Consider the following 25452-nt stretch of genomic DNA (forward strand, 5'->3'; position numbering starts at 1 on the left):
GTGCGAACAGACAAAGAGTTTTATTTTAGGATGAATTATTGACTTAAAAATCACTTCACAGCTCTTTAGGGTAACTTGCGTGTCGTTTACCCACTATTACATTGGAAGGTTTGATATTAGCCGTAGTTATATGAAGTATCTCAGAATTTACCTCAGTGTAGTTTCCGTATCATGTGCCTTTGCATCAGCAGCCTTATAGTCAATTTACACCTATAACCAACCGGGGACAGACTCAAACCCATATTCTTACTCCACACACAAGTGCAAACTGTTGACAGTAGCCATAGCTACCATATGTCACGTGTTGGCTTTTTTTTTTTTTTTTTTTAATTATTTTGATATTTGTGGGATTTAGATTAGACTAAATAGCTTCAACAATAACTGTTTTTTAGGCAAAAGAATAAATTATTTAAAAGGTTTCCACATCCTCCATTAGGAATACATGCCTGTAGAGAAGGCTTTCAGATATTTTTGAGACCATAAAGAAACTGAACAGAAATTCAAAGTTAAAGTAATAAAATGTGAAATCATGTGGTTCTTTCTTAAATAGCTAGGAAAGTGTACAGAGTTTGCTTGGTGAAGTCAGCGAGGGATTCATGACCTCAGTATAAATTTAAAGCCTGGTTAGAGCCCTGGTGACAGTCCTGAGTTGAACCCATGGAGATGTTTAAGTGTAATACCCCCCCCCCAAAAAAATGCAACACGAAACAGTAATTTCATCCCTACGTCGTTTCACTTGGAAGGATTATGCACCGGTTTCCTTACAATACATTACAATAAGCGCTGTACCCACAACAACTATTTTGTCGCTTTCTGCTGCAGATCAGATGAGAAAGGTGCTGTCATAACATAAAACGATTCCATCTGAGTTCTAGAAGACCTGAACTGCAACTGCGGAAACCGCACAGAAATGGAAGCTTAAGGAAAATTATTATCCTCATTTCCTGATTTCTCCCTCTGCTGTTTCTCCACTATTAGGACCGGTTTAAGAGACACGGTGAGCTAAATCATGAAGATTATTTTCTAAAATGTGATGTTAACATGGTTTAAGATGGTAGTAAAACGACCTTGTAGGCCCATCATTTGGAGGATAGGCTGCCTTTTATTTATCCTGAAATAAATAGAACCATCTAAACACTACAGCATATGACTACATTGGTGTAAATTTTAGTTGTAAGGTGTAAGTTTCTCTGCAAGTTTCTCAGACTGGCAGTTGCCTGCTGGTTGCTAACAACATGACTGCAGAGCGAAGGTCACTTTTTTAATATCGGGGAAGTCTACACCACCAACGAAAATATAACTTTGTTAGTATTTGTTATCTAAAAGTGTCCAGTGGAGTTACTATTTATTCCTCCTCTTCATCAGCCTCCTCTTCTTGTTCTTCAGGCGTCGGTAGAGCTGCTGTTGGGGAGCCGCTCTCAGCCACCCTGTTCTCCTTCTTCCACTTCATCCGCCGGTTCTGGAACCAGATCTTGATCTGCCGCTCCGTGAGGCAGAGCGCGTGCGCAACCTCCACCCTCCGCCGCCGAGTGAGGTACCGGTTGAAGTGGAACTCCTTCTCCAGCTCGAGCGTCTGGTGGCGCGTGTACGTCTGCCGGCCGCGCCTCCTCTCGGCACCTGCGCACACAAGAGCACATCTACCCAGTCCAAATAAAGTCTCCCTACACACACAAAGTCTTCTATCAGGGACTGAGCTCGTGTAGCAGACAGGTGTTAAACCGCAATTCAAATACTTCACATAACCTTAACTCCAGCCAAAACCAGGGCGCTGCGGGAACTTCGTTGTTCTCTTTTAAGACAGAAATTCACTGTTAAGATGTTCAGGAGCTTGGAAACCACAAAGCTCTGCTGTTACACCCAGCTCTGTGACCTGATTAGAAATGTGGATTATATTGCTCCCGCAAACATTTATTTTTAATAATCATTTCTCGCTTTATTTTGGGTGGTTGTTACCTAAAAAGGTATTGTCAGGCGTTAGTGCTCCACAGACAGACCTTCAGGCACAGGTATCAAATTTTCACTCTTTAGCGCGTATCTGAATATATAGCAAAAATAAAACGTGATAGGCCTAAAAACGGTTCCAGCGGTAGCTGGTCAGTAAAGGTGAAATCCCTATTCAGGTCACAGTATCTGGAGTAACAGCTGAACTTTGTGGTTTCAAGCTCACAAACATCTTAACAATAAGTTTCTGTATCGTGAAGCAACAAAGAAAACCCCACACCGCCTTGGTTTTGATTGGAGTTTCGGGTATGTGAAATATTTTGGTTGAATCACTTTTTTTTTCTTCCCAGCATCCAGGGATAAGGAAAAGAGAACAACGCAGGAAGTGTTAGGAGTGAAAGAATGAAAAATCAAAATTATGAGACTATGAGATTAAACGTTAAATATGTATCTATGTATTATCTCAAATCGATTTTGTTTAAAAGCTCATAATCTTAAATTTTCCTAAATTTTGACTTATTATGTGATACTTTTGATTTACTACCTGGGTTTTGGTTTAATGTATGGGGTTAAGATTATATTCAATATTTTGGTTCAGGATACTGTTTTCTGTCAGGAATAGAACAAAAAAGATAAAATGTTAGGAATGAAAAAAAAAATTAATTATTTCAGTAAATACAAAATGTGAATTATCAAAATTTGAATATAATGAGATAAAAATTTTACTTTAGATTTTGAATTTCATCTTAAAGGTTAAAAAAAAGACGTATTATCACATAATTTTGATTAAATAACTGGAATTTCTGACCAAAAAAATCTCAAGATTTTGTCTTAGTTTTTGTTGTTTTTTTCTTTGTTTTCTGGCAGATAATGCTTTCCATACAGCAGTGCCCCCTGTCCTTCCACTTCACTGATGAAGTTTTGAAACATCAACCAAAAGAGTGTATTATTTTGAAAAAGAAGTGTGTCAAAAATATTAACAGTAATCTGGCAGGAAATAATGAAACATGGGACTGTTATCGAAAGATGTAACAAAAAAGTTCCTGCAATTGAAAACTTCCACAAACTACTGAGTTCGAAATATTTTATTTAAAAACTGCATCATGTATAACGGTTTGCTTTGACTACAGTGTTGCTCACCCACAATCCAAACCTAAAGGCCATTTGGTTTAAATTTAGCAATAGTAGTAAACATTCAAAAATTGTTCTATGAACAATCTATCTTTTTAGTTCCTCAATCAATAACTGTAATGTTTGAATTGACTCTGATTTCCAAAATGAATGAATAAATAAATACTTTAAACATTTTTATCATCTCTTTGTATTTTAGTTTTGTTTACTCGTCTCATCCAAACCCGGTAGCCACTTGTTGCCACGTCCACTTCCTGGCAAACCCATTTGACTTGTGGCTGGGTAAACACTAGTAAGCCCTTACTAAATGATGCGGTTAAACTGTGGGTTCAGCTACTGTCTTTGCCAGCGTTCGACATTTACTTCACATACTATTTACCCATAAAAAGAGATGCATGCAGATTTGAGTGAACCACACAATTAAATGGAGAATTTGCGGCGGAAAAAAAATGCAAAATCGGACTGATTGTGACCGCTGATGTGCTGTGGAGGGGCTTCCAGTACAAATGTCCTTGAATCGATAAAGTTAGCAGAAACAGAAAAATACTGTAGGTAGGAATGTGCTGAGAGTCAGGCTGCTATTATACAACTGACAAGATAGAGCATTACTAATTCGATTTGAAGAAAAGATAAAATCAATTGCTCTTCGTGTCAAATATGCTCTGGTCAGTGCTGAGTAAGACCACTGAAACCATGTTGACCTCCTGTCTTTATGGGGTCACACGGTGCCTGAAGGTTAAAGAGAAACTGGGTCGCATTTTCACTGCTCAGAGGTCGTGTTTGGGCCACAGAAACATCTAAACTCGTTTTCTCTGCAGATTCCCGTGTAAAGAAAACTCCCTCTGTTGCACTGAAGTTTCTGGGAGGTACAATTCAGGACAAAAGTTTGAGTTTCGGATTTTAGTAGGCACGGGGAGGCCTCTGCCACATGCACGTGTTAGCAAGTTTTTTTAGATAGGTTTTTTTATTTGAAACCTAAGGTTTTGAGATTTCTGCTCTTCTACTAGGGAATCTTAAATATCCCTCAGCTCACACCGCAGGTCATTTGAGTGGCGCCGTAAGGCAGTGACCAGCCTCTACAAAATCAGCCTTGGCTTTGTGGCCCTTGTGCAGACTTTAACAGCATTATCTGGTATTTAGTGAAGGCTCATAAACGTGTGATGGGAGATTTTCTGTTGGTATCCTTCACAAGGCCAAACAGTGAGCAGATGAGAGGAGCAACAGATTCGCGCTGGATCAGCCGGCTGTCTCATCTGATGGACAACTTACAATCGATATGTTTTCACTTCTTTAATCATCAGCTGTCAGAGCAGCTGGGAGATTTGTTTTTTTTTCGTTTTTTCCGCATGCTAATCAGATAGACAGAAGACAAAGTCCACCACTTTTTTGCAGCAGAGATACCTTTCCTCATGTCTGACATAAATCTCCTGAACATAAATCCACAGCCTCCAACTGTCTGTTTTCTGGCTCTAAATGAGCTGAGAAAAGAAAAATGGAATTACATTACATTGATTTGATATTGATTTTCAAGCCTTCTCTGGCAAAGACTGCAGGCTTCCCATGCAGCCACTGTCCTGACTGTAATTTGACACAGCAGATGAGTGCTTTATTACACTCACTGCAGGACTGCTGCACGTACGTACATGACCAGGGCAGAGGACACTGAAGTCATGTCCTCTGTATTTTTTCTGAGAATTTGGGCTTTTAGCAACCTGAGGGTAGTTGTTTACAATCTACACCAAAGAACCTTATTTTACACATGGTGGGTATTGTACAGGCTGATTCCATTGATTTTACAGTCAACATACCAAAATTTGACCACTTTCATGCCAAGAAGAACTAAATTACTAAAGAATTAGGACAGGGTACTGTAGTGTACATTACCTTGGGAAATATAAACATGTTTTGACCTTTTTTCCATTCAGTAATTCAACTCAAAAATAATCTCAAACTGCATATTGCTTTAGTGTTAATTAAATGCTTTAAAGGTCTTAAGTTGTAAAAGGGTTCTGCTTTATATCAGAGTACATCTGGGCAAAAAATAAGGAAAACCAGACTAAGAATCTCACCAAGCATATGATACCAATGTTCAAATCTTGACAGTGTTTGATACTTGGTGCTTTGGAAAAGCATATTCCAGCCTGTATTGGGGTGTGATACCCAGCCATGTACAGGATTCAGTATTTCTGCACTGGAATGTTATTCCTAGAAGTGAAAAGATGATTTTGAAATAATAGTAATTTAGACAATAATATTTAGTTTTTTCATGTTGGAGAGAATGTACTGGGAATATAATTAAACCGTTAACTAAACATCTAAATTCTGAAAAAGGGAGACTTGGGCTCATGATGTCAGTATTTCTAAAATCCTGGCTACAGCCCTGCATATGACCCATGCCCTTTATTCTGCTAGGCCTTCACACAGCCTCACATCTGGACTTTTATTTTATTTTACTGCTAATATGTCGAATAAGTCCTCTCTGGTTGTAGATGTTTGTTAATTCAGTGTGTCGCAGATGTTAAAACAATAATAAACTTCAAACAACACAACAACCTCACGCACGCACAATGAAAGCCAAAACATATTTATAGAGCAAGTACGGTGTTAATGTTTTTATATGTGCGTCCATGCGCGTCCCTGTGAGGGCTCGAGCGCCTCCCTTGATAAGCGCTCAAGTGTTTGTCTTATTCGCCAGTGTTAATTAGAAACTGGACTGCGTTCGGATCTAAATTAAAATCTATAAATCCCTTATACAAGCTGGCTGGTCCAATCTCAGCCCCCTCCCTACACACACACACACACACACACACACACACACACACACACACACACACACACACACACACACACACACACACACACACACACACACACACACACACACACACACACACACACACACACACACACACACACACACACACACACACACACACACACACACACACACACACAGACTCTAAACCCTCAAATGTTGGTTTGAAACCATCCTTTGAGCATAGTTTGGCCGGTCTTCACAACTTCAATGTAGCATTAGGTTTAGGTTAGGGTTGGGGTTAGGCACTTAGTTGTGATGGTTAAGTTTAGGGTAAGGGGCTAGGGAATTCATAATGTCAATAATGTCAATGAATGTCCTCACAAAGATAGAAGTACAAATTTGTGTGTGTGTTATTTATTTATTTTTTTATATTTCCCTTCCTCTGTTTTATCCTTCTTTTTTTATAGGAATTTTTAAAATTGTGGGTCTATTTTTTTTATTTTTGTAACCCCCGTTTCAGAAATGCTTTTCCTCCCATCACGGTCATGAAAATGTGTATTTCATTTAATGTTTTTACTAGATTTTTATACTATTTATAGTTTCTGTTACCTTCTCTGTCCTGGTTATCTGACTTTATGACCCTGAAACGCAACCGAATAAAATACTTTTCACAAACACACACACACACACACACACACACACACACACACACACACACACACACACACACACACACACACACACACACACACACACACACACACACCTCTGCCCGGATGCTCCTGCTAATGAGGAGGGATTTCTCCAAAAACAATTTTAAAGTGAGCTTGACCGAAGCCTGCAGTCCCCCTCTCTCTCTCTCCCTGTGTGTGTGTGAAGTGATAGCTTGTCTTTCTGTAGAGAAAGAAAGAAAACTATTTCATTAAAAGTTACCCGATTATGCTTAAACACAGAGTGGATGGATCGGGTTTCCATATAAACCAAACATAAGCAGACAAATCTGTGCAAAACAAAATGCAGCTTCAACAAGCTTGCACGTCTCCTCTGAGGTTCTCCTTCACTTTTAGCACAAACACTCTCACCATATTTCCCAGTTTTGACGCGCCACCATTCACTATTTTAACGCAAACATAAAAATGCTCTTTGTGCTGTGTGTGCTTTTTGTGGTTCGAGGTTTCGAGGCCCCGCATCCATTCAGCATCCATCCCGCTGCTGTCGCACAAAGCCGCTTTTACAATCTGTAGAAAGGGCAGGCATTCAGAGATCAAACCCATCTGCTAATTTATAGTGTTTATAGTATTAGCGGATTGTGGTGACAGTACAATGGCACAATGGGCTTTCAGTTGGCCAGCTAGTACTGACAGAGAAACTCAAGGCTATCAGGACGGAGAGGCTGAGCTGAACTGAGTCAAATACTGAATATTAGCGATAACTGTGAACACCGGGGGAGGGAGAAGACTGTCTAAAGATTTTCGTCAGTTTCAGTTTGGCATAATACTCCAGCCACCCCTACACTCCCCTGTCCAATTCTTAAAACAATACCAGCTAATGAATATTCAGCAAGTCTTAAATTATGGTTTTATGGAGGTCGCCGAGCCATTAAAGATCTGCAAAGAGAGAAGAGAGGTTGTAAAAAAAAGGGACAGAGAGAATGGGACGGGAAGGCATAGCTCAGCTACCGGCAGTGGCCTCTGCGCAACCGGGCCAACAGTTTAAAGAGAATTTAACGTAATTATTGGGTCGAAATAATACCCCCCCCCCCTCCAGCCCCACCACCATTCCCGCCCCGACACACACACACACACACACACACACACACACACACACACACACACACACACCACCACCACCACCACCACTACCCTCTTCTACAAAAACATTATCCCACCTTCCCCCTACCTTACCACTCTCCCTCCAATTCACCTGTTAGGCCAAATTATCTCATCATTTCTCATAACTTTTCCATCCCGCCAACACCTCCCACCCCCCTACCCCACTCCTCACCTGAGCTTCTCATCCAGGGGTAAATCCGTAGCCTCTCTAGGTTTAGCTGGGGCTGCTGCTGCTTCGGGAGTTTTTGCATCCTGCAGGCCGGCTCGGGAGGCCTGGCGGCCAATGAGCAGAGCTGAGGCCGACTGGGGAACCGCTCCGCGGCGCATCTCTGCATAGAGGAGCACAGCGGCACGGCTCCCGGCGGCGCGCTGTAAGCACCTCCTGTGCGTAATTCTGCGGGGTTCAGAGGATGCGCTCCGGGCTGAGTACCCCCACTGTTCCCGTTTAGTCCCGAAAGAGACAAACAGAACCATGAGGAAGTAGATGAGGAGGGAAAGGAGGAGGAAGGAGAAGAAGAAGAGGAGGGGGGGGGGGAAGGGAGTCTTCCGCTGCTTCTCCCATTGGAGACATGATGGTGGTGATATCCGCTGGAAACGAGGGCGCACGAAGAAGACACGGCAGGACAAGCAGAGGAAGACGGGGAAGCAGAAGTTGAAGAGTCTGTGAAGAGCAGAGCGGAGCAGCTCGCAGTGGTTGGTTGGTATTTGGAAAACAGCGCATTGGCGAAGTGGAGCGAACTCATAATTTGGCGCTGTTGATTTGTTGACCTGGGGCGGTATAATGTCGACCGTGAATTATTGGCGGAATATAACTGTCTAGATTTACACACACACACACACACACACACACACACACACACACACACACACACACACACACACACACACACACACACAAACGGAGGGAGAGAGACAGAGAGAGAAAGAGAGAGAAACCCACCCCACCCTACTCTTCTCCTATCCTCCATTCCATTACCTCGCTGACCACATGACCACGGGTTCACGTGATGTCAGATGCCCAATGGCCGACTGGGCTTCCCTCCGGATGCAGTATTTTAATAAGCGAAATTAGCTGTAACACACAGGGAGTGGCCACTGCAGCACACACGGCATACAATTCAATCTATATGATACAATCGATACACAGCAGCTCGGAACCTGTCCACTAATCACCGAGTGCATGTAGAGCTGGAAAACAGAAAGGCTGAAGGTGACAAATATCAGCTCGAACCTAAACCTTTCACTGTCTTGACTGGAAGCGGGTGAACGTGTCCGCTATAAGCGGAAAACACCATCAGATGCACGTGTGTAAAGTTGCCGAGAAGAATAAAATCGATGGGATTTTGATCCCCCCTGTTTTTCAGGGCATTATTCTGACTTGTACAATGTGCGGACCACAAAGCAGAACAAAACAGGCTGTTTTCGGCTCCCAGTGTACAGTATACCGCTGCTGCCTGGTCAATGCAAGCGGAGCCATCGACGAGGACCGTGTAAACAGCAGTGGGGAAGGTTGGGGACATAGACGAACGCAGTCATACCTTTAATTTTGAGAAGAGTCTTGCAATAAGGGTCACAATGAAAGATTGCACCACCGTGATTCAACCCATAATCAAAACACGAAGAATTACAGGTTATTGTTTTCACCACTGTGAACCATGAAATGTTAGATCTATAAGCTAGACAAACAAAACTGGACACTCAAGTGGGTGCTGAAGCAACTGAGGATTGATGTTTCAGAGAAGAAACGCAGAAACGAATCCATTATAGATTCCTAGGTGAATTAAAAAAAAGCCGCGCATTTAACGTAACTGATGGCGTATTTGCCCGTGTGTCTCCACTCTCCAGCCCACTCAAGATAAACCACCTCCGCCTCTGAGCTCAGGTCTGATTAGTTCCGTTCCCTTGCTCCGGCTCCTTCCCGGCCAGTAGGAGAAATTCACCTGGCATGCAGGTGCTCGGCTCCGTGCTTAGATCCAACCTTTTCCCACCACGCAGCACTGGGTTTAACGGGATAAAATCTCTGCTGAATGTAATGTTTAACAGACCAAAGAGGAGTTATGCATGCATAAAAATCCGATGATTTTTTTCCCTAGCAGGAAGGATGTGGAACAACCATCAGATTAGAAAGAGAAGGTTTGTTTGTTTAATCCAAAAACACTGAAGGAACTGTGTGAAAAGTACCTTTCCCTTAAAGTAAACTTTGCTGGTTTGCTTATGAATGCCTTGTAAATGTTTGTTGTTGTTTTTTCGTTTGCTTTTTGCATGTCATTTCATGCCATTGTGTAATCATACAGCCGACGGATGTCACTTAACAATAAAACTATGGGTCTTAATAAGATGCTTGCACCAAGTACCTATAGGCTGTGCAGTCTCCATTTAGAGCAGCCCTGTGTGAAAATGTAGTTTTAACTCCTGTATTATTTTATTTGGCTCAAATAGTGCATAATCCTAAATCAAGTCTTTGGGCAGATCAATGAAGCCCCCATGTGTAGTGTTCTATGTTAGGGTGTCAGTTGGAGCCAAAAAGCAAACCTTTGCCCCAGGGCCCCTTAAGAGTTTAATCCAGCCATGCACTTGGTTTCATTTTAGCATATTCTAGTTTTATAAATGTATTGCAATGTTGTCACTAAAACAAACCATAAAGCATCAATACATAGAACCATTTGGAAAACTTAAAGTGGCACTCCACCAAATTCGCCCATGGAGTTCAGTTTACTTGTTACCAAAAGTGCTACTTATCTTATGCAAACACTTGTTAATATCATTTTTTGTGTGTAAAGGGAGCTTTCCAAAGTTTGGAAATATCAGGGTTGTCTTGGGTTGGGTCTGAGATTAAAGTTTTTAACAGAAAGCCTGCCTCAAAAACTGAACCTACGGAGTTTGAAAGTAGTGGACATTAGGGAAAGAAGCTATTAAGGTGGGAGCTATAATGGGAAATGTGGGATCCAGTGTTTTGGAAGATATACCATGGATCCATAAACAGGATATCTGGACAGGATTTAACCAATTTTTAAAGCCCTGTCTGTGGTGATTCCCCTAATTTAATCCTAATGGATGTGCAATACTAAATCGCTGGAGTAGCCCTTTAACAATTGATCGACTCTGCTTACTAGGACAGTCAAATATGTCCATTACTGTCATCATCAGTTTGTTAAAACATAAATATAACGACATCAAGGCGGAACAATCTGCAGCAGCATTGCACAGACGCTCCTGACTGGCATTATTTTGGACTTTTATTTTGGAAACTGCATTCAGAATGCGGCAGACCCTGCGTCACTCCGTCAAAAAGGCTCTTCGCTCACAGGCGAAGGTGCATTTCCTCGCGTCTCTGCGTGTCTCATTGCTTTCACCTGATGGAGACATCAGGAGACATGTTTGTGAAGGCTGCTGCATCTCTGCCTGTTAAAGTACGCTCCACCAGAAGTGTTGGGCTTTCTATCAAAGCTTTTCACGTGAGACAAAACGTTCCACGCTCAATCTGTTTCCCAATTAACGCCTGGAAACTGGTCACAAAAGCTATTTAGTGTTTTGCCAAGACCTGGGATTCCCCCTAAAGTCTGAATAGCAAGCTCGAGTTCAAACTGTATGAGGATCTATATGATCGTTAAATATACACACTCAGTGTGTTTGATCTCCCCATATGGAAACAATCCGACCTCAAGTCGTCATCGTGATGATGATGGAAAGCAGTGTATACAGGCCTTTAATAATGTAAGTGGAGGACTAGGCCATAAATAAAGTGATGTTTGGATAAGATGTGGATTGTATGTGTGTGAGTGCAAGTGTGTGTGTACGTGTGTTTTGGTAGAGGAGAGTGTGTGTGTGTGTGTGTGTGTGCGTGCGCGTGTGTGTGTCTGTGTGTGGTGGGGGGTGGGGGGGGGGCACACTTCCGAGTCAAGGCTTAATGTTTGGCCTCGTGAACTGAACGGTTTTATCAGTCTGGGTGCTGACAGAGTGCAAAGTGAGAAGAGGGAAGAAGGGAACGAGGAAGGGTATGAGAGGGCCGTGAAGAGAGGAGGGGAAGGTGGGAAAGGGGGTAAGAAGTGGGAAGAAGGGAGGGCGAGGAGAAGGATGAACAAAAGGATGGAGTGAAGTATAGATAAAAAGAAAGGGAAAGGAAAAGCAACTTCTTTTACATTTTTTTTTCATTCTATCCCACTTTCTGATTACTGAAAGTTGACGAATTCGTCATACTTCTAATTTCTCCCCAACTGATCATTGAAATAAAAGCAGTACAATAAAATCAACGCTTGTAACCACCACTGACTCACAGCAGAACTCTTCTTCACATCAAATGCAGAAAGCAACATTTTTATTGCATTTTTTTCCGTATTTATTTTTATGAATGTTCTCTTTTTTTAATCTGCACTGTGCGCATGCTTTTTACCCAAAAAGAGAAAAAGGATGACAACATAAAACAAACACCATCGATCAAAAAACGAACTAAAACGACAATTAGAGTGTGTAAAAAAGAGACCCGACCCACTAAAATGGCATAAATAGGCAGTTTCATGTTGTTGGAAATGTCATTAATTGCTACGTCATCGCCATCGTCATCATCATCAATCATTACCATAACAACAACAACATATAAGTGAGAAGTACAGTAAAAAGTGCACCATCATCATTTTTAACTTAAAAACTATACAGCTGCCAAAGATAAAATTGTTAATGATAAATTTCTAACAATATAGAAATGTTTCCACGATAATTGTTCCACAAAGAAATGAAGCTATCATTTTTCTTTCATTTTTTGTTTGTTTTAAACACTAGAGTAGACTATGTTTGTTTGACTTGGATTGACCCCCCCCCCCCTCCACCCAATCTATTTTATGTTTTAAAGTTCATGTTATGCTTCATTGCATCGTTTTTTTTTTTCCCTTCCCGCGGTTTCTACAGTCAGCAGACAGAGGCGCGAGGCCCCTCCAGTCCGTCCAGATCACCAGTCGCCATTTTGGAGACTCAAGTTTTTTTCCATGGATTGGATAATGGAGACAGCGGGGCAGTCCAATGGCCTTAATTAAGACAAAATCAGTCCCCCACCCACCCTCACCCCTTGCTGTCCAACATTTACACCCTCATTGTCCCCCATCTCTCTCCCCTCTTTATCTTTCTCCCCCCTAAATTCACCGCTTTCCTCCCTACATTTGCTTGTGGGTTTTTTCGCAGCAATCCTCAATCACGGGGGCCTGTGATCCCGCCGTGGCCGCCACCGCCACCGAGCCTCCGCCGCCACCTCCACCTCCACCTTCTCCACCTCCTCCTCCACTTCCGCCGCCCTCCCGCAGTTCCTTCTCCCTCCTTTCCCGCTCCACCGCCTCCTGCTCGCTCTTGCTGCTGGGGAACTTGTCCTTGTTGTTCTCCTTCTTCCACTTCATCCTCCGGTTCTGGAACCAGATCTTCACCTGCCTCTCTGTCAGCGCCAGCGCGTGCGACACCTCGATGCGGCGTTTCCGGGTCAGGTAGGGGTTGAACAGGAACTCCTTCTCAAGCTCCAAGGTCTGGTAGCGGCTGTAGGTCTGCCGGCCCCGCCTCCTGCCCGCAGCTACTGGGGGGACGGTGGGGGGTAGGGAGAGGGGAGGAAAAAATGGGGGAGGGGGCGCTTATTAGAGACAGATCTGCATATTACATCTTTCATCCTTTCATCTTAAATCTTCACATGGTCATTAGCTTATCGCCGCCCCTCATATTGGCCCTTTACAACGATGTACCTGATCAAATATAGAAGACCCAATTAATCATTGAAAGAAAGGATGTTATTTTAGGTTTTATAGGTATAGGGCTGCAATCTCTGTTGATTAGGCTACTTTTAAGATTAATCGTATAGCCTGGTCTATGGAATGTCAAAACCTACTTAAAGGAAATGCCCCCCAACAAGTCCGAAAGACCCACGGTGACGTCCTCACATAACTTACTTTGTCCGATCAGGAGTCCAAAACCCAAAGATACGCCATTTACAACCATATAAAACAGATCAAAAGTAACAAATCCTCACATTCACCAAGCTGAAACAGAAGCATGATTGGCATATTCCTTTTACAATTGAAAAACTTGATCAATTTTTTAAGTATTGTTTAATTATTTGATTATCAAAATATTATCAAAATTTAACTGGTGACAATCAAGAAATGGTCCTTCGATTAGTCAGCTAATCAGGCTAACTGAATTACGATGTTAGTCGTTAATGTTCGGATGCAAAAAAATCAAGTGATCCTCATGTGACTTTAATGTTACGCACAAGCACACGCACACATGCACGCACACACACAAACACACACGTACACAATCTTTACTACTTCTCCGTAGACATGAGTCCATCAGGAACGCACACCGCACCATCAGCCAACTGCAGTCATTACAAAAATATAACGACGACAAATCTACTGAGCACTTACAGAAGTGCACATAAATATTTGATGCTATAAATACATCGTAAAAAACTTTTAAGAGAGGAAAAATGATCCTGGACAGCACAGGATCAGAACAGAGCGGACTCCAAGGAAGAAGAAGACTTTTAAACGATGAAAAGTGAAGATAAAGACAAATTATTTCTATAAACGTTCACTGAAACCAACAGCTAATCTACTGCTGTCTCTTTGTTTCTGTTTAACAGCTTTCAAAATAGCGCAGGCAGGGAAACCGATACACAGGCGCATTATAAAATGCTCAATACTTCATAAATGCTTTATACTCAATAAACGCACACAAGTCCAGATATTACCTTTTTTTTTTTTTTTTGAATACACACTGGGCAAGCATGGAAGAAAAAGAAGTACGACTTTTTTCAAGAAATATCTTGTGAAATAGACGTCATTTACCCGCATTTTGTGAACCAGGCGGAGGAAAGACAGATGATTGGAAAATATAATTTCTACACACTCATTCCATCAAACTGGGTGAAACTGTAATTATATATGCTTACAATAGCCCAAACTGTCCAACCTTGATGGTAGTACCCAAAAATCTAAATACGTTTAATTTAAAAAAGACGTATCGTTGAAGATCAACACTGGTAGGGAACTAGAAGTTATTTCAGTATAAAGAGGGGGAATAAAACTGACGCATTTAACCATGAAAGCCCAGCAGCAGACTCCCGAAAGTTTACGCATAGTGCAATTACATTTCCATTAAAATGTTCGTCTTTCTCTTTGATTACTGTACAATATACCAATATAAAGCTTTGATTTAATCGTGCTGCTTCTAAATCACTGATCTGAAGGGAAATTCTGATTGTGCATGACTGGCAAGTTTAGAATTGATCAGTGTCCATAACCATAAACAGAGCAGTGGAAGGGGAACATACTACGACCTATGTAGCTTTGGCAGAATTCAAATATTTTTGTAAATTGCAGAAAAGCAAAGAAAAGACGGTTTTTGGGGAAAAGTGAATTCTCCTTTGCAATTTCTTTCCTTGTGTAATGATGAAGAGCCTAATTAGCTGTAGACTTTAGATTTTCTTTGGGAGGAGCTTTGTGCTCTCTCTTTCTCTCTCTCTCTCTCCAGGACAGTGCAGTTTCAGGATTAAATTAAGGAAGAAGGCAATGACTTTGATGGAGGGTCATTTGTCGCTATAATCACATAGACGTCTTGTCAGCCAATCTGCACTGAACACGTTGTATTATGTCATAAAGCCTGCAGGTAAACGGTGAAAATATCGTCGGTATCCATTATATATCTGCCAAGAACCAAAGTCCTGCAGGACGGTTTCTACCTTTAAAAAAGTGCTGTAACTCTCTTGGTCTCATTAGATTTCCACATAGTTTCCATCTATGGGTACAGAGCTGCTATTTATGTTAAAGCAGCCAGAGGAAGAAGACAAGGGAGTCTTTATGGAAATGCATGAACTTGTAAGTGATGTAAATGCCTTGTATGTGTTATCTGTCACCGGGCTGGCGCCGTGATTTCGTGCTTTAGAGGCTAAAGGGAAGTGGGCGCCACATTCACTGCTGTCACCAGCCATGAATTAAGGGAAATGAGAAACACTTTCCTGGATAAAATAACGGCACGGACGCTTTGATCCGAAGGGTTTTTGAGGGAACAACATGCATGGGGAATTTAACCCCCAACCCTGGCTGCTTCACAGCATCACACCTATCATATACCACTCCACTATAGCTTTGTTGCTTGTAAGGATCAAACAGCTTTTAGAGAAATAAACCCAGCATCTTTTATTCATTTTTTATATTTATTTGTCATTTTCCCATTTTAACGTGGGCTAAATTATTACATGTTGTTTTATTGTTGGAGAAAATGATACAAGCCTTTGGTTTACGAAACATTTTAAAACCAATTACATATGAAACCTTTACAAAGCCAATTAAACAAGCCCTAAACAAATGAATGGCAGTTGGCAGTTGACATTTTGGAGGAAGGAGAAACGAGGTATCCGCTAGACAATAGATGCCAATGAGAGTCGAGGCAAAAGACACTAATACTATTACAGACGTAAATTAATTCTTCGGCCTAATCAGATTTTGGTTGTATTTTTTCATTTTTAAGGTCGTGCAAAGAAAATGAAGCTTTCCAGCCACAGCAGTTAAAGTCGTAAAATGGGCTCATATTCACGAGTTTAGATCCAAGCTCGGATATTAAACATCCAGCTACGGGGCTCAAAAATATTTCAAAACATACTCAGTGAGTAGGAGCCTCCTTCCATACTGGGGTTAAAACATAAAAGGTGTGGAGCAGGCGATAGTCCTCTTTATAATACAAATTATGCAATGTACCACCTCATTAAAGAGAAATTTCCGAGGTAGTCTAAACGTGAAATCTACCTCCGCCGCTGTGCGCCATCCTCCCGTTTCACCCATAAAAGCCGGTCCGCCCTTTTCTGCTATTATAACTAATAAATCCTCACACTGACAAAGGACAATATCCCATCGAATTGTGCACGGGCTGTAACCTCGTGCGCACAAAGCATTTTCGGACCGTAGCGGTGCAGTGTTGCACGGCTTGATACGCCTGGTTTCCTGTTTTGACTCGACTTTTCTGCCCCGAATGATCGGAGCTGCCTGCACCCGGGAACTGCACTCCGTTAAGCCCGGCTTTACTGTTCGAAAACTATTAATCAATGGACTAATCAATGTCATCGTCTTTAAAGAAGGGCTGAACCCCTTAAGAAGTCGTTTTCAGCAACGCGCCCGCATCAGTGTGGACGGTCGTATTTAAAGCCGGGAATGATTGGCAAAGCGTTTACGTGCAGGGGGGGGGGGTGCTGGGAAAATATAACAGATGCTTTAAAGGTGTAAATTATGGCAATTTAGAGGCAGCACAAACAGGAAACCTTCAATACAGACACACAAGTAGCAACACAGTGTTGGAAGGCACTGACGAGGACACGGTGCAGGAAAAGTGTTCACGTCCTATAAAACCGCGCGTAAATAGCAAATTAGCTACTATTATTACTGTTAGTTTAGCAGGTGTGTAAAAGTAAAGCAACTCCAGGTGAATACAGACCTGTTTGTTTTTTATTTATTATTTTTCTATTTTATGATCATAGCCACAAACGTCCATAACGCGTCAGGCCATAACGCGTCTGCAGCCCCACTTAAAAAATAGATAAATTAAAAATAAATTAAAAAAATACAGCCAAGAACATAAGCTCTCTCTCTCTCTCTCTCTCTCTCTCTCTCTCTCACACACACACACACACACACACAACTCGCTCACACACACAAACACACGCACACACACACACACACACACACACATACACACACACACACAGCCACACACAGCAGCACAACACAAGAAATATGGGCTCGAACAAAATAGGATATATATATATATCAGTCCATTGCCTGCTCTCTCTGTCTCTCTCTCTCTCCCGGTCTCTCTTACACACAAATATGCCCTCTCGCATAATCAGTTTATTGTTGTATTGCTTTAAGCCATCAATTATAAACCCGTCTTCCCTATAACGCAAATAATTTTTAAAACCCACATTTTTTAAATTCTCTTGTGTGATATATAAGCTGATCCAGTTGAGCCAATCGGGTCTGATCCCTATTCACAGGCTGTGTGCCACAGACACACAGAAGACCACTAAGTGTTCACACATGCACGCCCACACGCAAGACACAAAGCAAACCAGCTCAAATCTGAACCACACGGAGGGATAATCACGATATTTGAGTTAACGGATCAGGCAGAGCCGCGCGTTCCGAGATCACAGACGCTGTGAAGGTGCTAAATTCGAGTCAAAATACATTCTTTTCGCTTTGCTTGCTACACACATACACGTCCTCCCTCCTTCTTTAACCCTGTGGGAAACTGGCCACCATGTAGCCAAATAGTGCTGGAGACCAGAGGCAAGTCGTAAAAGCAAAAAAAGTCAAAGAGCAAAAAAAAAAAAAAAAAAAAAACAGTAAAAGTTTAACTGGAGTCAGAGAGAGTCAGAGCTGCATGTCTTAATGAGTATATGTGCAATAATTCCCCTCTGCTATAAACAGGTGTTTCTCAGTTTTTGGAATGGGTTTTCTAATGAGGGAGCAGGCTATGTAAAGTTCAGTACTCTCTCCTTTAACCCGCCTTCACCACTTCTCGCCTATTTTTGACTACTTTTCTCTCGCTCTTTGAGCTTCTGTCCCGGATCTCCCCGTCGATTCTCTCATTGTATGACCGGGGCAATTAAACCTTAAAGTCATTCACAAGTTTCTGTGCTGCCAATAAAACCATAAACGCGCCTTTGTCTCTCACTTTGAACACAGGAAGTGCTAAATGCCTTCCTTAAATTGCTGCTCTTACAACCACTTTTTTCAACTTTCTCCCACTGTTTCCTACTCTGTCTGCGTCTACATTTTCTATCTGCCCTTTCTGGAGGAGCAGCTTTGCTCCTGACATGGACAGGGAAAGAGCAAAGGATAAAAAGAAAGCAACCCTTGCAGTCCGTCTCTCCGCTTCCTCACCTTGCGGCCTCATCCATGGAAACAGCTGCGTCGGCGAGGGGCTCTGCTCGGTTCCCTCCGCGTCCTCGCCGCCGAGCCCCGGTGCGCCTCCCAGCTTACAGTCGCTGTACTGGACCAGATCCGCTTCCTGGGCCCCGAAAAGCGTCTGCCGCTGCAGGGCGTCGTATCCGTAGAAGTTGCCCGGCTCGCCGTGGCATGTGACCGCGCAGGGGCTCTGCTGGTACGGGTTGCTGGGCAGCGTGGAGGCGCTGTGGTGGTAGAAGTCCTGGATCTGCGGAGCGTGCTGGAAAGTGGCGCCGGATCCCGGGCCGTACACCACGGTGGGCCGGCTGCCGGCCAGGTCCTGCGCGAAACCGCACTCGTAGTAGTTCGGACGTAACGAGTCCCCGCTTTTATATTTAGAGAAGAGCGAGTTGACGAAATATGAACTCATCTTTTTGTTGTGTGTTGTTGTTTCAGTTTGTGCTCGGCTTGGCAGAGTCAGAGTGGGGCAGAAGGAAGCGACCGCCGGCTTTCAGTTAGCCTATGTTTTCTTTTTTTTTCTGCCTCTGTCGTGCGGTTGGAGGCAAAAGAACACTGAGACACAGAGAGAGAGAGAGACGGAGGGGAGGGAGACAGAGAGAAAGTGAGGCAGGTCTGCCGCCGGTGTCGGTGACCGTTGTTGTGGTGTTTTCCCCCTCACGGCCACAACAGAGGAGCCGGTTGCGATGTGAGTAACGGTAACGGCAGCCAGCCAGAGCAGTAACAGCCAGAGCCACCACCACCACAACAACGATGACAACAATCACACCGATTCCATAAAATCTCCAGCGAAGAAGAAGAAAAAGAAGAGGAAGGAGAAGAAGAAGAAGGAGTAGTAGAGGAGGAAGGGCTCGTGCGCATCACAATTCCGGTGTTAGGCTGTAAGCGGGAGCCCTGTCGCGCTCTCAAACGGGTTTTCCGTGATTTACTCCTCTGCAAATGAGTTGTTTCATATTTTTCTCCCTCTCTCTCTCGCTCTCGCTCTCTCTTCCTCTCTCTCTCTGGCTTTCCCTGGCGCGCGCTCTCCCACTCTCTTTCTCTATCTCTCTCTCTCTCGTCCTGGACCTGGTGAATGTGTGTGTGTGTGTGTGTGTGTGTGTGTGTGTGTGTGTGTGTGTGTGTGTGTGTGTGTGTGTGTGTGTGCGAGAGAGAGAGAGAGAGAGAGTCGGTTTCAGGGATAATTTGCATCTATTATCAGCTCTTCATCCCATTGGCTTTTCCACGCACACAGACAAACGTGCACGAGCGCACATACACACAGAGTCTGTTATACTTTCTTCGTTTTTTTGCGCACGCGCCTGTAAACATAGATGATATTCTCCCGGCGTCGACTCGAGGAGCTCCGCGATGGTGCGAAGAGAGTGAAGAATGAAGAAAGAGAGGAGAGGAGGAATAAGGGACGGGTGTGAAAGAGAATAGCTGTAGCATCAGGCAAGAAAGGAGGAGGAGTGCGAGGGGGTTAATGAGAGTTCTGCCGCTTTGCATCTGATCAAATGCACACACATAAGCACACATAGACAAACACAAGCACACACACACACACACACGCACACACACACTAACTACTCTTCCGACCAAAACAAAAGGAGATGGAGATTTTCTTCCTTTTTCACAGCTGAGATTGAGGTTAGTTGATTATGGTGATGGTGGTGGGGTGAGGTGGCGTGGCGTGGTGTAGGGAGCATGGGGGGGGTATATGTATTGCATTGCATCGTTGAGAGTATCTCTCTCTCTTTCATTAATTGCTCTTTCTCATCTCTCCCCCTGAATCCTTTAAGGGGAGAGCTTCGCTGCATGGGAATGAGGCCCCGAAAATGTCAGAGAACCTCGGGAAGAGAAGCTACACAGACTGAGGAGAAAGGGAGAGACTGGGTAGAGGTGTCGTGCTTCGTAATGGTATCGGTTTTAACAAGCACTAGCGTATAAATGTAATTGAGGTTTTAAAACGAAAGTCAGGTGTCGGAGCCTTTCCTGTCTTCCATTCCATTCCTGACTACTGCTGCTGGTCAGCTCCGGGACCCCGCACACATGCTTTCTGATCATGGTATACCTCTATAAATATGATCTCCATAAACATGTAAGAAGGACTGGGGAGGGTAATATTCTAGGCGAAAGTGGCTGTAAACGCTTTAACAAACTATAAAGCTCCATAAAGCGGAGGGGCAGTATTTGCTTGTTTACGTCCCTGCAGCAGAGAAACAAAAAGGGCTCTTTTACGACGCGGCCTTTGCGCGATCGGAGGCGTAATAAGTGCCTCATCCTTGGCCGGTATTTAATTGTCATTTTCGCCCTGTTTTCCATACTGCTGTGGTCCTCCCTGTTTTAGCAGAGGTAGAGGGAGGGCTTTTCTAACGAGGGATAAGTTGTGGGAAGGTTAAGCTCGGCCTTGTAGAACAGCCGGGGCTCGTAAAAAGCAAGATGGCCCGAAGTGCAGCGATTAGCCCAAAAAGACTCAACTGTGGAGTTGATTCTTCCTTGATAGAGACCTATTTGTGTCTACCAGAGGCCTGAAAGCTGCCTATCAAGCAGATATGAGGGACTGGTGATGTGGGCTCCTGCAGGTACAGCAGCCTGTGCAAGGAATCAGAAGTTCATCTTTTGATTCTAGTAATATTGTTTTGTTTTGGAGCTATGCGCGCTCGTATCTGCCAAATCAAAATGTCATTACCCGAGTTTAATTCATTGAGATTACACAGCGCTGATAGAAGAGGCCCAAATGTTGCCAGCACTTTCTTGGATCACAGACTGTGTTGTGGTAAATCAGCTGATCGTAAGCGCGACTTTCTGAGTATTTTTCCAATTTTTAATTATCTAGAATATGATCTTATTGAAAATTCGCCGCGCCGTGTTTTACACTTCCAATAAAGAGTTCTCTTATGATGTGAATGTGGTGCCCAAACAAGTCATAAATTTCTGACCAGCTTCCCTGCCCCTGAACAAGTGTCCACACATCCCCGCTGTCAAAGCCGGACAACTAAATTAGAAGACCGTGAAAGCCTGTCATCGGGTCATTCCTGCAGAATACAGTCACACCTGACAAAATAAGTCGCCTCAGTGAGTGTTAGAGACGCTAACGGCAGTAAACAACTGCGTCCACAGTCACAGCAAAGTATTTGGAGCCGGAATATGCATCAAAAACTGGATCGCCCCTCTCGCGTTAATATGCGTCGCGTCCTGCATAAAATCTTCACTTGGATTTGATTTTAGATTGGATTTGACCGTAGGAGCAGTGCGCATAAAGGCCTGTGTGTATTGTACATGCGCTTTTCACATCGTACCTGTGGAAAAATGTTCTCGCTCCCAGTACACGAGCACTTGCAGCCTACCTCTCACAGTTTCTTTTCACCCATACATGTCTGCATAGCCTACTAGGCAGAACCACAAAAAGTTGAGGTGTGTGCGTACTGAGTGTGAATTTTGCACCTGAAAAAATAAACATTTCCTGGCAACCTATACGTATCCTGCACGCCCGTGGGTTATTATTTTCCAAGGCTTCAACCCTTCCTCTTCGTCCACTGTACGCTGTGAGAAAGACCTGAAACTGCTTCAAATGTCAGGATGTTCTAGGGCAAAGTCAAAAAGTGGCCTAATCACCTCACGCCTTCTTAAAAATACCTCCTTAAAAACACATTAGGGAAAGGAATACGGCGAGGTTGACCCCCTTAAAGGAGCCCCTGCATGTGTGTCCTCCATGAACGCAAGGCAAGCCCCAGGCGAGCCCTGGTTCATCGGTGGAGCAAGCGCGCCATCAAGCGGTCGGCCTTAGTAAGGCAAACGGGGAAGTTGGCCTGGAATGCGACTCTATGGGTATTTAGGTCCGCACACAAAGCGAAATAAGCTGTTTTAAAATGAAACTGTGTGTTGTAATTGGAGGCCGGATAAGAGAGTTGGTTGGGGATTTGTGGGACAAAAAAAGAGTGAAATGAAGGCGGTGCGGGTCTGTTTCATCGGAACGTCTGACTGGAAATGGGACCATAAAATAATCCAAAATCCTCTCTTGATGACACATGGAATGAACTTTAAACGGTATACACACACACACACACACACACACACACACACACACACACACACACACACACACAGACATATATATATATATATATATACGGTTATATTTTTATTTCGACTGTTAGAGAGTCAAGTCTGAACTGTACTTTAGAAACTGCAAATAGGCGGACGAGGAACGGTACCTCCTGTAATACTTTCTTTCTATTCTTATCTCAACCAGGCTGGCAAATTAAACCAACAGCATAAAAATAAAGATCAAAAGGTCAGTGTGCACTATTGCTTGTAACTTGTAGGTAAATACACAGGGCTAACACTGCTAATACTATATAACGCTTTTTACTTTACACTCTATCAATATCACTGTACTGTGGGCTATAAACAATTCTCGCCAGATGTGATCACTTTACTAGTGTTCTGTTTTTCATTCTTTTTTCTGTTAGTTTTAAACCATATTTGTTAGACAGCTTACTTTTGTTGTTATTAATATATTCATCATTTAATACCGGGGTTTGGGCGCCTATTACTGGTGTTTGTATGTATTGATTTGTACAACAGTTACAGAGTTTATATATAATAATGTTATTATTAGCTATTATTATCAAATATCAATTTAAATGAAATTACAATTAATTAGTATATAATATATATTATTAAAAATAATTATATATGTGTGTGTGTGTGTTTGTGTATGCAACAAAATAGTAATACTAAGACTACAACCAAAAAATAATTAGACAATACAAATTGTCAATATTTTAAAATTATAATAATTAAACTATAAAAATTGTCAATATTATAGTCTCAGTGTTATATTGTATATATATATATGTCATATATGTATATATATATATATCGATATATATAGATACATATATATATATATATATATATATATTTTTTTTTTTTTTTTGGTTTGTTTCAGACATATCTGAAATTTTGCCACAAGCCTCGCCGATGTTAGAACAATCAAATAAAACTAAGACCGTGTGAATAGCTGAGGCGTTTTAGGATGGAAAGTGTAACTGAGCGTATCTCCTCCGCTGTGTCTCTGAAGTCCAGTTCAACCCTCGAAAATCTGTTTTGCTACCATCGATGATCATTGCTTTTATGTTTTGTGTGCGTGTGTGTGTGTGTGTGTGTGTGTGTGTGTGTGTGTGTGTGTGTGTGTGTGTGTGTGTGTGTGTGTGTGTGTGTGTGTGTGTGCGTGTGTGTTTGCAGGCTGCTGGGTTGCAGGCTGTAAACAGTCTGTAAAAAACAATTGTTACCATTATCTGAAGACACTGCAGCTCAGATCATCAGTTTCACCATGTGGATTATGAACCCCTGTCAGGCTACCATAACGGTGAAAACGCAGAAAGAAAATAGCGCGAGATTTCAACCGCTTTGACCATACAAAAAAAATGCAGACAGCCGTCCTGGAGGCACAACCCCAATTCAAGGTTCCTGTTTCCACAGAAGGTTCCCCGTGATTCAGCAGAAGGTTCAACATCATGTGGAGATGAGGTCTAAATAAGAGGGCTCCCGCTGTGCCCTCTAGGCCCCAAAAGAAGCCTGGGAGCCAGCCACAGCACACCCTGTCTGACGGGGTCTGCTGTCTGGCTGTGTTTTGGGTGTTTTTAGGGAGGAAGAGTTGGGGCCCCGGCTGGAGGGTGCATCTGAGAGTGACAAAGGGAGGTTAGACAGGAGACAACAAACACACACACACACACACACACACACACACACACACATACACATACAACCGCCCTGCAAAATTACCCCCATAGAGCCAAACGGCTACAAAACAATAAAACTCCCGAAGCTGAAAAGAAGAGGAGGAGGAGGGAAACCCGTCTACTACAACACAAAAGTAGCACAAAATAAAATGAGGAGAATCCCACCACTATTCCTTTTTTTAAAAATCTCTGTCATTTTCTTTGCAGATCCCAACCTTTCCATCACCCCGCTGCCTCTCTCAAGTCTACAATGTCTAATACCTAGCAGCTATTTGAAGCTTTACGCTAATATTTGCGCTCTCCCTCTGTCTTCATCTCCTATCAGTCCCATTATAACCTCCAAATAAATTACCAAGCAGGGGAATTTGAAACTTTTCCTCTAATATTTCCGTGTATCTTACCCCCCCCCCCCTTCTCTTTTTCTCGGCGTGTTTGCTTTACAGCCGTTTAGTTCTTAACCTTCAGAAATTTATACGCTATAAACTTTTATTGCCGTCATATTCTTTTATTGCGCCGCACCGCACTGAATCGTCTTTCTCTCTCCTCTGCTCTTCTTTTCCGTCTTCCTCTTTGCTGTTTTTACAACATTCGGCGGCGGCTTCTTTCAACCCGCACGCATCCGCTCCCGCATCCCTCATCACCCACCCACCCCCCAACCTCCTTTTTTTTTTTTTTTTACCCATGAGCTCAAGAGACCCGGTGCGTGCAGCACATCCTGCTCCTATCGTGCTGTTTGTTTCCTTGTTTCAAAATATGAAGTGTTCAAAACAACCGACGTGAGAGAGAAGAAGAAGAAGAGGAGGAGGAGGAGGAGAGAAAGCTACTGGAGCTTTATTGACCCAATGGGGGGAATGCCATTATATATTTTTTTTCAGAGCCGAATGAAATAAAACAAACAAAATAAACCCCGGCGGCCTGTTGTGACCGGCAGAGTCCACTTGTGGTTTTACAATTACAGAAGAAATAAATGCAGGAAGCTTCATCTCTCCCGTGAAGCTCCACCGGGCGACTCTATGCAGGAAATCAAACGTGTCTGAGATTTGTGGCTTTGAAACACAGCTACTGTTAATTCAGATGGATGTGAATCATTTGGAAGAAACGGAGCGATCGGTTGTGTATGCGCCGCTGCCTTT

General features: G+C 42.9%; 2 protein-coding genes across 8 annotated transcripts; both read right to left on the reverse strand.

Moving 5' to 3' along the window:
- Positions 1-309: 309 nt before the first annotated feature.
- On the reverse strand, positions 310-9625 carry hoxb7a (homeobox B7a). 6 transcript variants are annotated; one of them, XM_040123950.1, is made up of 3 exons: positions 9603-9625; positions 7835-8430; positions 310-1617 (listed from the first exon to the last, which is right to left on the reverse strand). In XM_040123950.1, the coding sequence occupies exons 2-3, from the start codon at positions 8403-8405 to the stop codon at positions 1346-1348; spliced, it is 843 nt and encodes a 280-aa protein (XP_039979884.1). In that variant the 5' UTR covers positions 8406-8430; positions 9603-9625; the 3' UTR covers positions 310-1345. The 6 variants fall into 6 exon arrangements, with proteins under 6 accessions (XP_039979884.1, XP_039979883.1, XP_039979885.1 ...); XM_040123949.1 differs by lacking the exon at positions 9603-9625 and adding an exon at positions 9201-9444; XM_040123951.1 differs by lacking the exon at positions 9603-9625 and adding an exon at positions 8603-8947 and having other exon boundaries at positions 7835-8323.
- Positions 9626-12806: 3181 nt separating this feature from the next.
- hoxb8a (homeobox B8a) lies at positions 12807-19315 on the reverse strand. 2 transcript variants are annotated; one of them, XM_040120534.1, is made up of 2 exons: positions 18573-19315; positions 12807-13210 (listed from the first exon to the last, which is right to left on the reverse strand). In XM_040120534.1, the coding sequence occupies exons 1-2, from the start codon at positions 19003-19005 to the stop codon at positions 12807-12809; spliced, it is 837 nt and encodes a 278-aa protein (XP_039976468.1). In that variant the 5' UTR covers positions 19006-19315. The 2 variants fall into 2 exon arrangements, with proteins under 2 accessions (XP_039976468.1, XP_039976476.1); XM_040120542.1 differs by having other exon boundaries at positions 12807-13213.
- Between the last annotated feature and the right edge of the window lie 6137 nt (positions 19316-25452).

The sequence above is a fragment of the Xiphias gladius genome, chromosome 3 (genome assembly GCF_016859285.1).
Source record: "Xiphias gladius isolate SHS-SW01 ecotype Sanya breed wild chromosome 3, ASM1685928v1, whole genome shotgun sequence".
Classification (NCBI taxonomy): domain Eukaryota; kingdom Metazoa; phylum Chordata; class Actinopteri; order Istiophoriformes; family Xiphiidae; genus Xiphias; species Xiphias gladius.